This window comes from Drosophila biarmipes, chromosome 2L (assembly GCF_025231255.1).
Source record: "Drosophila biarmipes strain raj3 chromosome 2L, RU_DBia_V1.1, whole genome shotgun sequence".
In the NCBI taxonomy this organism is placed as follows: domain Eukaryota; kingdom Metazoa; phylum Arthropoda; class Insecta; order Diptera; family Drosophilidae; genus Drosophila; species Drosophila biarmipes.
Window position 1 is genome coordinate 24,338,599 of NC_066612.1, and position 12,005 is coordinate 24,350,603.

Below are 12,005 nucleotides of genomic sequence, written 5' to 3' on the forward strand. Positions count from 1 at the left end.
GTATTCTCATTTAAAATACTCGTCAAATGACACTTTAACTTTTAAGATCGTTTAAAAGTAAAAAGCACAACAACAAAATATTTAAATTATTTTTAAAAATTTCGGTTTGCAGTTACCATTATTTCTGTTTCATAAAACGTTTTGCATCAAATTATTTAAGTTTTCAAGATGATGAAAAAAAAGTTCAAAAAGTAGAATTTTACAAAAATTCATCCTCTTCAATAAGTACCGAGTTGGTTAAGAAAAGTTTTGTAGTGTAGATCGTATATTACATTTTCGTCACAAAAGTTAATATCAGAACTTTTGATTGTTTAAGGTGCGATCGTCACTATATTTGTACCTCGTTAAGAGGTGTATTTGTTTGATCGATACTAATGCAAGAACAAAAACATCGACTTATCGATATCAGTATCCGTACTTTTACAGTTCTAAGTTCCCTGTTGTTGGTCAATTGGTAAGAAGAAGGGACATAATAGAATGGACATAATAATATATGTACACAGATAACTGTTAAACAGTTGTTATCGCTGGTATTTTTGATGGTGGCGTCATATGTGCACTCATATTTACATATATGTATGTATGTTTGCCTTTTGTAGTTTTTCAATGATTGCAGTTCATCATTCCAGTTACTAATAAAATAATTTGAACTGCCAATGTGAAAAGTGATAACAAATATATTACAGACGTTCCAGCAGTTACTCAAAACAAGTAACAGGTATAACGCATGGAATAACACAGCTGTAGATGATGGATCCGCAGAAGATCGCTGAGATGGCCAGCCTTCTTCGTCAGAACGGCGACAAAATATTGAGCTCCGAGTTTACCTTAACGTTATCAGGTGAGTAAGCTGAAACCAAACTCATACGAATCCCAGCAAAAGGAAGCACACAAAAAGATATATGACGGGGTTTTGTTACGGCCCCCATTTCCAGAGTGTTCTCTTATCGCAGCTTTCCTCGCATTTTTTGGCATAGGTTCTGCCTTGCGGGCGCTGAACGATTCCCTCACTCTCATCGCAGATATTGAGATTGGTTCCAGCGGCGTTTATCAGCAGCACCAGTCCTTTAAAGTAGTCAAACCCATTAACGCGAAATCCAGCGTTTTTTCCGATCTGCAGTTAGTTCACGATTTTGTGCAGAAGACGACGTTGCTAAGGCTAACCTACTTCCCCTGCGAGCTTTACTTTGAGGCGGCCATCGACATCGCAAAGTTTCGAGCACTGCGTCGGCTTGAGGTGAACAAAATCAACATCTGTCAGGTAGTGGGAATCCAACCGCTGCGGGGCCAGCTGCAACACCTGATCTGCGTGAGGAGCTTGACCTGCTTAGATGACATAATTATACGATGTGGCGGTGACAACTCCAACGGTTTTGTGTGGAACGAACTACAGTCAGCCGATTTTAGCTACAACAACCTGCGCAGCGTAGACTCAGCCCTAGAGTTTGCCCAGAACCTGCAACACTTAAACCTTCAGCATAACAAGCTCAACAGTGTGGCCGCCGTCAAATGGCTTCCGCATCTAAAGACTTTGAACCTGAGCTACAACTGCCTTAAACACATTCCTCAGATCCACATGGAGGCTTGTAAGCGGCTACAGTTGCTAAATATTAGCAACAACTATATAGAGGAGCTACAGGACGTGGCAAAGCTGGACGCCCTAAGAAACCTGGATCTGTCCCATAACTGTCTGCTGGAGCACTCGCAGCTGCTACCTCTAAGTGCCCTGTTTGCCCTTAACGTACTGAACGTTCAGGGCAATCCGCTGGCTTGCCATCCCGTACATCGACTGGCGACAGCAAAGTATCTGGCCAAGAACTCGGCGTCGGTAAAATTTGTTTTGGACTTTGAGCCACTGTCTAAGGCGGAGAAGGCGCTGACGGGCAGCCAGAGATGTCGCTACATAGAATCGCTGATCAACCGACATCCCAGAAGTAGCTCCATATCCATAAACAGCTCCAGCTCCTCTATTAACAACAGGGATGGCTATCAGTTTTCCTGCGTCGGCTCTCAGCATTCGGTAATAGTCAAGGGTCATGAATACCCAGTGATGGCAGAACAGTCGATGTCAACACCAACCTCACAATTTACCAAAAAGTCAGTATCGACAAAGATAAGGACAGTGGAAATAGAGGAGAATACTGAAATTACGGCAGAATCGTCCACTGTTTCCTCTCAAAGGCTGCACTCCGAAGGTGGTGCCGATTCCTCCCATTTGGAGACTAAAAAGCAAATTGAGACACTTCGACTCACTTATGGCAATGAATGGTTAAGGGCCGGCAATGCAGAGTTGATGCTGGGAATCAAATCGCCGCAACCTACTGAACTGGAGCGCGACGAGGCTCGTAAACTGTTTAATGAGTTCTTAGGGGAGTTTTCAGTTTCATCAAGCGAAATAGTTAATTCTCAAGCTGATCCTGAACATATCAAAAGTAGCTGGTCTCCAGCAAATAACTCTTGGTTGAATACAACCTTTAACACCACGCTGACCCCTATCAAGTCGGATGCTAACGATACAAGTGAGCTAACTTTTTATGAGACCTGCACTGAGGGAGAAATGACAAATTACGAAAGCCTCGGCAGCACCACAAATAAATGGGCGTCTGAGAAGGCATTGCCTGATAAGCACAAAGAGCTTTTGAGGCTCTTTGCAAATGCCTCATCTGCAGGTCAGGATGAGAATCCAGGTGAATAATTTTAGCAATGTTGGAAATTTGCTTTCTAAAATGTACTTGTATATTTAAGTATCTGATGCCGAATCTGACGAGGAAACCTTTATAGTCTATCATGAGCAAAAGCCTAGCGAAGCTCTTTTTTTCACCATATCTTCAAATTTTATACGTGAAAAAGATACGCTAACCGAAAGGTGGGCCTAAATTTAATTAAAATGTAACTTTTTATTCAAATATTCTTGTCATTCTGTTACCGAGTAGAACCAAAACCAAATGGAGTCTAAAAATATTGGAGTCATGCGAGCGGGTAAAGTCCAATACTTTAAGAATAATATTCAACACGATGAGAAAGGATAAACAGGAACGAATATACTGCGTTGACAGTACATTGTGTAAGGTAAATAAATTTGTGAATGTCTAGTTACAGGTAATAAAGCTCTTATTTGACCTTAAGCAGGAACTGGAAAAGAAACTACGAGACATCCTTTCTCAGCGTCATCTCATCGAAATGAATATTTCTATCTATCGCTGTATGAGTTGTGTAACTCAATTTACAATAGAGCAGAAGAGCAAGCGATATTTAAAAAAAGGTTATAACGTAAGTTTCCTACTGAGAACACTTTATTTTAATTTGAGATTCAAACAATCTTAGACTTGCGATGTCCAGACTGTCGCAGTGTTTATGTGGCCGAAGTAACTGAGTTGTGCCCCTCCTTAATCAAACTTTCGGAGGAAGTGCTTGCTGAGCCCAAACATTTCCCAGCTGTGATTGGGGAGGAAAACCTTGGTAAGACGATTACTGGGTCAGCAAATAATGAAGAAAGCAACAGTATTGGCAAGTCTTTATACAATTTAATTATTTTCGTTCAAATTTTTGAAGATTTTTTGGTTATGTTTATGTGTTTGGTTTCTAACACATTTTTTCTAGTTGTCAGGCCCTTTATTGACACTTGGTAAGGGGCTTGTAATAAATAAATGGTTATTGTTTTGTTTGTTACTATGCTTATGCTATGGGTTTTTTAATTTCTTTAAAGCGTGAAATAAAATAAAGTGTTAGAAACATTCTTGCATTAAAGAAAAAGGGCGTGCAAACCAGTATGCAATTTTTAATAAATAATTATAAATTTATATTACTAATGAATGAAAATCAACTTGTTAAAAGTAAGACGAATTTATGTACACATTTCTATCGTTTTGAAAATCCGATAATTATATGAGTAATCAGAGTTTAATTTCGGATTTTGTCCTTTCGTGTGTTATCTAAATAAATCATAAAACGGTGCTTATGGACACACGAATTGACACATTTCATGAAATAAGGCAACATATGGCCATCGGATTAATGCAGTACTAGTCAACTTTCATTTGATTTCGAAATCACGAAACGGCGTTTTATTTCATGAAATGAAAGCGTAATATGGTCATTGCATAAAGGCAGTATACTTTAAACTTGTTAACTTAACATTAATTTCATTTGTATTTTTTGTTTATTTTATTTTGCACGAGAACACAAATTGAAAATGGCTAAATTGAACCTAACTTACGTATTGTGTTGTATCTTTGGACTTTTGCTCTAGCCCTCCAACCCACAACAGTTTAATTGTTGTCATATAACAAATAATTAATACTTCAGTAACAAACTACAGGCTTACAACTGCTAAAAATACAGCCAAGCGTACGTCTTTGATGGAAGCAAGCAACAGTTAATATGACAATTTATATAGATTTTATTTTATCAAATGCCTTGCCATTTTTTTTTTTTGTAATGTGAAGCAGCATTTGAGCATGATGCTAAAGGGAGCTTACGTATTAATTGTGGTTGGCATTTGTTACATTTAAAACTGTTTTATATTAATTTTCACGTTTGGTATTCAACTTTCCCATTTTAATAAGGCAAAACAATGCTGTTTCCATTAAATAAATATAAATTAAAAAGAGAACCTTATCGACTCATTAACATTTTAGGTTCCGCCAGTTCACTAAACGAAAGCAGTTCTTGTTCGAAAATTACTAACTCGCAGAGCTCTTTCGACTCAAATCAGTCCGTTGTGGGTAGTTCTAACACGAATCGTGATCTAGAGTTTCGGGCAAACGAAAGTGATGTGGACATCATCTCCAATCCGAGCCAGTCAAGCATAGAGGTGCTAGATCCCAAATACGGACAGAACTCCAGTCGCAAAACCTCAGAAGAGCGCCAACTATCACATCTGGAAACGTTAAGGGAACGAAAGTTTTGTTTAACTCAGACGGAACAGGATCGGATTGCGGCTCCCGCATCATCGTGTGAGTCTCAAGTTCCGCTAACAGAAAGCAGCTCGTCAGGATCTATTACCGACAGCATATGTACAACTTACGAGCAGCTGGGCATTGCTGCGCCGACAAATCTTTCAAACTTGCTGCTTACTGAATCTGTAAATAGTCAAATAAGTAGTTCATATACGAACTCAAATAGCCGTTTAAAAAAAGCTGAGAAAGTTAGCCCTTTACCGTTTGCTGCCGTATTTCATTCAACTAATCTGATCATGTCCAGCTCAAAGAAGATGGTAGACTCGGAAGCTAATGTTTTGGGTAGTCAACCCTACAAATTTAACTATATTGACTTTAATGACATCGATCACCGTCTTAAGCTCTTCTTTTACCAGCACAAGTTTAAAGAGGATGGTGAACATTTTAAGTGGTTGGCAAAGGGACGCTTCTTTAACGAGCAGACCCAAGCCCTGGGAGAAGGAATCTTCGTGATGTCCAACTGCAATTGCTTCCTAATGGAATCGTTTGCAATACCCCAAGAGGATGTGGCCAAGTGGCTTCGGCAAGTCGTAAGGGTGTCGGTTGATAGATTACAGGCGGTTGAACTGCTGCCATGGAAGCTTGGATTTTCCTTTACTTTAAAGGATTGGGGTGGATTTATCTTGCTGTTGCACGACACGCTTACGACTGACAGCTTACTTCTTTTCTTGCGACGTATGTTATATTTACACAAAGTTTATTGGAGAAAATATTTAACACTTTTTGCTTATAGATAATCCTCTACCAGAGAAGTGCAAACTTAATTACAAACCATCCACCACCGCCCTCAGCAACTCGTTGAAGACTTTTGCATCCGAACTAGTTAAAATGTGCTCCATGCTTTCTAGCTGCCAATGGATTCGTGAACAAGAGAAGAACTGCTTTGAACCCTGTCTGCTTATAATCACAGAGTCACATGTGTTTATATCGGTCAATTTAAAACTCTCATGGCTTTCAAACAAAACTCAGGATAAATCAATGCACCCGGAACTAACCCTGAGACAGCCCATAAGCAACTTAGTAGAGGTGGAACGCATTACAGATCAAAAATATGTGATGAACTTTAATGACGAGACCCAAAACAAGTGCGAGATATGGCAGTTGGTTTTTGAAACGCATAACAATTCAACATATTGTATGAATGTCATCGGTACGAGATGGGAGCGTCTTTTCGGCGTTCCATTCAGTGTCTCTGAAACGTAGCACAAATCTTCGCCAAAGGACCAACTAAAACGTTTAAGTTTTAATTTACTGTGCAAAGCTGAGGATTTTCGATAGATTTTTTACCTTCGTAGATGAGTCGCAGGCTAAGCCTTATAGTTGTTGAAAAATGGAGCTTACTTATGTAAATTTAAAAGCTAAAAGAATTTTTAAAAAAATTATAAAGCACGGTCCTTTTAGATTCACAGAAGAAGCTTTACAAACTACGCTACTTTGAGCTGATTTAACTCGTGAAACACGGATCTATATTATATCAGAACGAAAAACTTGACAAATTAAAGAAAAACATTTTAATGTGTTTTGCCACTTTTAACATAACTTTAAAGTACTTTTTTTTTGTTTTCGCATACATTTTTATGTACAGAAAACTAACATTTTTTATGCTGAGCTTATTTGGTGTCTGTGAAACAAATACATTTTTTGCTCAATAAGTTTGTTTCGAACCTTGTCACATAGTTTTTTATGTGCGTCGGTACTCTTAAGGCTTGCGCACACTTGGGCGGTGCCGTGCCGCCCGTCTCACTGTTTTTATCGCGTAGAGAAGTTCGCATGTAATAATATGAAAGCCCGCACACTGACGCGGCGCGTCTCGGTCCGACGCAGGGCGTTACCGCTGTGTACCAGACCGCTTAGAAGTTCCACGCTACAATCAACACATCGCTTTAAACAACCTCATTACTTATCGACCAGCTGGTCCGCGATCCAATCCAGATGTTCCTCCTTGAATCGAGGATCTGCCATGGTCAGAGCTGTTGATTTGGAGCTATGGTAATAGAGCACTGACACTGCGAAGAAAAAGCGACATAAAGATATGCGTGTAAGCACTATTTCCAAAGCTTACTGATGCGTTGTACCAATGATAAAAAAACTAGACCTATTGGCCAGTGCTGATTTTCTTCACCTGAGGGGTGACGATGTTGGTAGATGATCCAGAAATGTTGGGAGGCGGACAGAAGGAAGTACAGGGTAATGCTGACCATTAAGAGCTTGCAGTTCCGCAGGATTATGAAGGAGGCACCGACTTGGTACACACACGTTGAGTGCAACGCAATGGTGAACAGCACATACTCCGTAATAATCAGAGTGTCCTGAATGCTGAAATAAGCTGACGTATTCTAGTAAGCAAAATTATCCGAGTCTTAAATACTCACACAAATATAACAATGGCTGTCTGCAACTGGTTTCTGGCCAGCGAAAGCCCAAATGCGTTTATGAGAAGGTCTACTCCCAAAAAGGCGATCTGTAGCAAAAGCACCCAGGAGTACCGTAGCAGAGTTAGCTTCATTGCACCAACTTAATGGCGATCATTTGCTTGTGTAGTTAGTTTATTGTGCCTTTACTGTGCGGGATTTGTTGTGTCCTTCGTCCTGTAAACGCAAAGCTACCACAATCGGTTGCCATGCGCTGGCTTTGATACCACAAAATTATCGATAAGCAAACGTCCTTTTTAAAAAGTGATGTTTAATTAATGTTAATAGCCCTTGCACACCGCCACTTAAAATCGGTGTTGCAATTATAAGCCCAGTAAACACATCGTCGAAAAACACGAGCCTAACAATGAGTTGCTTAAGCAAAAATCTCCAAATCAATAACTTAAAAAAAATATAGTTGCGCTTAAGCTTTTTTTCGGGATGTAAGGAAATTTACTGGGTCAGCAAATAATGAAGAAAGCAACAGTATTGGCAAGTCTTTATACAATTTAATTATTTTCGTTCAAATTTTTGAAGATTTTTTGGTTATGTTTATGTGTTTGGTTTCTAACACATTTTTTCTAGTTGTCAGGCCCTTTATTGACACTTGGTAAGGGGCTTGTAATAAATAAATGGTTATTGTTTTGTTTGTTACTATGCTTATGCTATGGGTTTTTTAATTTCTTTAAAGCGTGAAATAAAATAAAGTGTTAGAAACATTCTTGCATTAAAGAAAAAGGGCGTGCAAACCAGTATGCAATTTTTAATAAATAATTATAAATTTATATTACTAATGAATGAAAATCAACTTGTTAAAAGTAAGACGAATTTATGTACACATTTCTATCGTTTTGAAAATCCGATAATTATATGAGTAATCAGAGTTTAATTTCGGATTTTGTCCTTTCGTGTGTTATCTAAATAAATCATAAAACGGTGCTTATGGACACACGAATTGACACATTTCATGAAATAAGGCAACATATGGCCATCGGATTAATGCAGTACTAGTCAACTTTCATTTGATTTCGAAATCACGAAACGGCGTTTTATTTCATGAAATGAAAGCGTAATATGGTCATTGCATAAAGGCAGTATACTTTAAACTTGTTAACTTACATTAATTTCATTTGTATTTTTTGTTTATTTTATTTTGCACGAGAACACAAATTGAAAATGGCTAAATTGAACCTAACTTACGTATTGTGTTGTATCTTTGGACTTTTGCTCTAGCCCTCCAACCCACAACAGTTTAATTGTTGTCATATAACAAATAATTAATACTTCAGTAACAAACTACAGGCTTACAACTGCTAAAAATACAGCCAAGCGTACGTCTTTGATGGAAGCAAGCAACAGTTAATATGACAATTTATATAGATTTTATTTTATCAAATGCCTTGCCATTTTTTTTTTTTTGTAATGTGAAGCAGCATTTGAGCATGATGCTAAAGGGAGCTTACGTATTAATTGTGGTTGGCATTTGTTACATTTAAAACTGTTTTATATTAATTTTCACGTTTGGTATTCAACTTTCCCATTTTAATAAGGCAAAACAATGCTGTTTCCATTAAATAAATATAAATTAAAAAGAGAACCTTATCGACTCATTAACATTTTAGGTTCCGCCAGTTCACTAAACGAAAGCAGTTCTTGTTCGAAAATTACTAACTCGCAGAGCTCTTTCGACTCAAATCAGTCCGTTGTGGGTAGTTCTAACACGAATCGTGATCTAGAGTTTCGGGCAAACGAAAGTGATGTGGACATCATCTCCAATCCGAGCCAGTCAAGCATAGAGGTGCTAGATCCCAAATACGGACAGAACTCCAGTCGCAAAACCTCAGAAGAGCGCCAACTATCACATCTGGAAACGTTAAGGGAACGAAAGTTTTGTTTAACTCAGACGGAACAGGATCGGATTGCGGCTCCCGCATCATCGTGTGAGTCTCAAGTTCCGCTAACAGAAAGCAGCTCGTCAGGATCTATTACCGACAGCATATGTACAACTTACGAGCAGCTGGGCATTGCTGCGCCGACAAATCTTTCAAACTTGCTGCTTACTGAATCTGTAAATAGTCAAATAAGTAGTTCATATACGAACTCAAATAGCCGTTTAAAAAAAGCTGAGAAAGTTAGCCCTTTACCGTTTGCTGCCGTATTTCATTCAACTAATCTGATCATGTCCAGCTCAAAGAAGATGGTAGACTCGGAAGCTAATGTTTTGGGTAGTCAACCCTACAAATTTAACTATATTGACTTTAATGACATCGATCACCGTCTTAAGCTCTTCTTTTACCAGCACAAGTTTAAAGAGGATGGTGAACATTTTAAGTGGTTGGCAAAGGGACGCTTCTTTAACGAGCAGACCCAAGCCCTGGGAGAAGGAATCTTCGTGATGTCCAACTGCAATTGCTTCCTAATGGAATCGTTTGCAATACCCCAAGAGGATGTGGCCAAGTGGCTTCGGCAAGTCGTAAGGGTGTCGGTTGATAGATTACAGGCGGTTGAACTGCTGCCATGGAAGCTTGGATTTTCCTTTACTTTAAAGGATTGGGGTGGATTTATCTTGCTGTTGCACGACACGCTTACGACTGACAGCTTACTTCTTTTCTTGCGACGTATGTTATATTTACACAAAGTTTATTGGAGAAAATATTTAACACTTTTTGCTTATAGATAATCCTCTACCAGAGAAGTGCAAACTTAATTACAAACCATCCACCACCGCCCTCAGCAACTCGTTGAAGACTTTTGCATCCGAACTAGTTAAAATGTGCTCCATGCTTTCTAGCTGCCAATGGATTCGTGAACAAGAGAAGAACTGCTTTGAACCCTGTCTGCTTATAATCACAGAGTCACATGTGTTTATATCGGTCAATTTAAAACTCTCATGGCTTTCAAACAAAACTCAGGATAAATCAATGCACCCGGAACTAACCCTGAGACAGCCCATAAGCAACTTAGTAGAGGTGGAACGCATTACAGATCAAAAATATGTGATGAACTTTAATGACGAGACCCAAAACAAGTGCGAGATATGGCAGTTGGTTTTTGAAACGCATAACAATTCAACATATTGTATGAATGTCATCGGTACGAGATGGGAGCGTCTTTTCGGCGTTCCATTCAGTGTCTCTGAAACGTAGCACAAATCTTCGCCAAAGGACCAACTAAAACGTTTAAGTTTTAATTTACTGTGCAAAGCTGAGGATTTTCGATAGCTTTTTTACCTTCGTAGATGAGTCGCAGGCTAAGCCTTATAGTTGTTGAAAAATGGAGCTTACTTATGTAAATTTAAAAGCTAAAAGAATTTTTAAAAAAATTATAAAGCACGGTCCTTTTAGATTCACAGAAGAAGCTTTACGAACTACGCTACTTTGAGCTGATTTAACTCGTGAAACACGGATCTATATTATATCAGAACGAAAAACTTGACAAATTAAAGAAAAACATTTTAATGTGTTTTGCCACTTTTAACATAACTTTAAAGTACTTTTTTTTTGTTTTCGCATACATTTTTATGTACAGAAAACTAACATTTTTTATGCTGAGCTTATTTGGTGTCTGTGAAACAAATACATTTTTTGCTCAATAAGTTTGTTTCGAACCTTGTCACATAGTTTTTTATGTGCGTCGGTACTCTTAAGGCTTGCGCACACTTGGGCGGTGCCGTGCCGCCCGTCTCACTGTTTTTATCGCGTAGAGAAGTTCGCATGTAATAATATGAAAGCCCGCACACTGACGCGGCGCGTCTCGGTCCGACGCAGGGCGTTACCGCTGTGTACCAGACCGCTTAGAAGTTCCACGCTACAATCAACACATCGCTTTAAACAACCTCATTACTTATCGACCAGCTGGTCCGCGATCCAATCCAGATGTTCCTCCTTGAATCGAGGATCTGCCATGGTCAGAGCTGTTGATTTGGAGCTATGGTAATAGAGCACTGACACTGCGAAGAAAAAGCGACATAAAGATATGCGTGTAAGCACTATTTCCAAAGCTTACTGATGCGTTGTACCAATGATAAAAAAACTAGACCTATTGGCCAGTGCTGATTTTCTTCACCTGAGGGGTGACGATGTTGGTAGATGATCCAGAAATGTTGGGAGGCGGACAGAAGGAAGTACAGGGTAATGCTGACCATTAAGAGCTTGCAGTTCCGCAGGATTATGAAGGAGGCACCGACTTGGTACACACACGTTGAGTGCAACGCAATGGTGAACAGCACATACTCCGTAATAATCAGAGTGTCCTGAATGCTGAAATAAGCTGACGTATTCTAGTAAGCAAAATTATCCGAGTCTTAAATACTCACACAAATATAACAATGGCTGTCTGCAACTGGTTTCTGGCCAGCGAAAGCCCAAATGCGTTTATGAGAAGGTCTACTCCCAAAAAGGCGATCTGTAGCAAAAGCACCCAGGAGTACCGTAGCAGAGTTAGCTTCATTGCACCAACTTAATGGCGATCATTTGCTTGTGTAGTTAGTTTATTGTGCCTTTACTGTGCGGGATTTGTTGTGTCCTTCGTCCTGTAAACGCAAAGCTACCACAATCGGTTGCCATGCGCTGGCTTTGATACCACAAAATTATCGATAAGCAAACGTCCTTTTTAAAAAGTGATGTTTAATTAATGT

The 12,005-nt window shown here is 39.1% G+C and overlaps 3 protein-coding genes across 13 annotated transcripts; 1 reads left to right on the top strand and 2 right to left on the bottom strand.

Moving 5' to 3' along the window:
- The first annotated feature begins 385 nt into the window (after positions 1–385).
- Positions 386–10,851, top strand: LOC108021913 (serine/threonine-protein kinase 11-interacting protein). 9 transcript variants are annotated; one of them, XM_044091592.2, is made up of 9 exons: positions 386–454; positions 687–841; positions 936–2,687; positions 2,746–2,866; positions 2,934–3,069; positions 3,127–3,262; positions 3,325–3,507; positions 4,638–5,633; positions 5,692–6,497. In XM_044091592.2, the coding sequence occupies exons 2-9, from the start codon at positions 748–750 to the stop codon at positions 6,159–6,161; spliced, it is 3,888 nt and encodes a 1,295-aa protein (XP_043947527.1). In that variant the 5' UTR covers positions 386–454; positions 687–747; the 3' UTR covers positions 6,162–6,497. The 9 variants fall into 9 exon arrangements, with proteins under 9 accessions (XP_043947527.1, XP_043947526.1, XP_050741121.1 ...); XM_044091591.2 differs by having other exon boundaries at positions 443–576; XM_050885164.1 differs by lacking the exons at positions 386–454; positions 5,692–6,497 and adding an exon at positions 10,046–10,851 and having other exon boundaries at positions 609–841.
- Positions 6,455–7,608, bottom strand: LOC127010701 (transmembrane protein 138-like). 2 transcript variants are annotated; one of them, XM_050885167.1, is made up of 3 exons: positions 7,331–7,608; positions 7,081–7,274; positions 6,455–6,964 (listed from the first exon to the last, which is right to left on the bottom strand). In XM_050885167.1, the coding sequence occupies exons 1-3, from the start codon at positions 7,462–7,464 to the stop codon at positions 6,855–6,857; spliced, it is 438 nt and encodes a 145-aa protein (XP_050741124.1). In that variant the 5' UTR covers positions 7,465–7,608; the 3' UTR covers positions 6,455–6,854. The 2 variants fall into 2 exon arrangements, with proteins under 2 accessions (XP_050741124.1, XP_050741123.1); XM_050885166.1 differs by having other exon boundaries at positions 7,021–7,274; positions 7,331–7,604.
- On the bottom strand, positions 10,809–11,964 carry LOC108026973 (transmembrane protein 138). 2 transcript variants are annotated; one of them, XM_044091596.2, is made up of 3 exons: positions 11,685–11,964; positions 11,435–11,628; positions 10,809–11,318 (listed from the first exon to the last, which is right to left on the bottom strand). In XM_044091596.2, exons 1-3 carry the CDS (start codon positions 11,816–11,818, stop codon positions 11,209–11,211), a joined length of 438 nt encoding a protein of 145 aa, XP_043947531.1. In that variant the 5' UTR covers positions 11,819–11,964; the 3' UTR covers positions 10,809–11,208. The 2 variants fall into 2 exon arrangements, with proteins under 2 accessions (XP_043947531.1, XP_016953678.2); XM_017098189.3 differs by having other exon boundaries at positions 11,375–11,628; positions 11,685–11,961.
- Between the last annotated feature and the right edge of the window lie 41 nt (positions 11,965–12,005).

Bases quoted from the DNA above. Each gene is read 5' to 3' on its own strand.
- LOC108026973 (XM_017098189.3), bottom strand. From the start codon at position 11,818: ATGAAGCTAACTCTGCTACGGTACTCCTGGGTGCTTTTGCTACAGATC. The intron at 11,629-11,684 runs GTGAGTATTTAA...AGCTTATTTCAG, and splicing joins ACAGCCATTGTTATATTTGT to CATTCAGGACACTCTGATTA. The intron at 11,319-11,374 runs GTAAGCTTTGGA...TTTTCTTCGCAG, and splicing joins ATCATTGGTACAACGCATCA to TGTCAGTGCTCTATTACCAT.
- LOC108021913 (XM_044091592.2), top strand. From the start codon at position 748: ATGATGGATCCGCAGAAGATCGCTGAGATGGCCAGCCTTCTTCGTCAG. The intron at 842-935 runs GTGAGTAAGCTG...CCCCATTTCCAG, and splicing joins GTTTACCTTAACGTTATCAG to AGTGTTCTCTTATCGCAGCT. The intron at 3,070-3,126 runs GTAAATAAATTT...TTTGACCTTAAG, and splicing joins TTGACAGTACATTGTGTAAG to CAGGAACTGGAAAAGAAACT.
- LOC127010701 (XM_050885166.1), bottom strand. From the start codon at position 7,464: ATGAAGCTAACTCTGCTACGGTACTCCTGGGTGCTTTTGCTACAGATC. The intron at 7,275-7,330 runs GTGAGTATTTAA...AGCTTATTTCAG, and splicing joins ACAGCCATTGTTATATTTGT to CATTCAGGACACTCTGATTA. The intron at 6,965-7,020 runs GTAAGCTTTGGA...TTTTCTTCGCAG, and splicing joins ATCATTGGTACAACGCATCA to TGTCAGTGCTCTATTACCAT.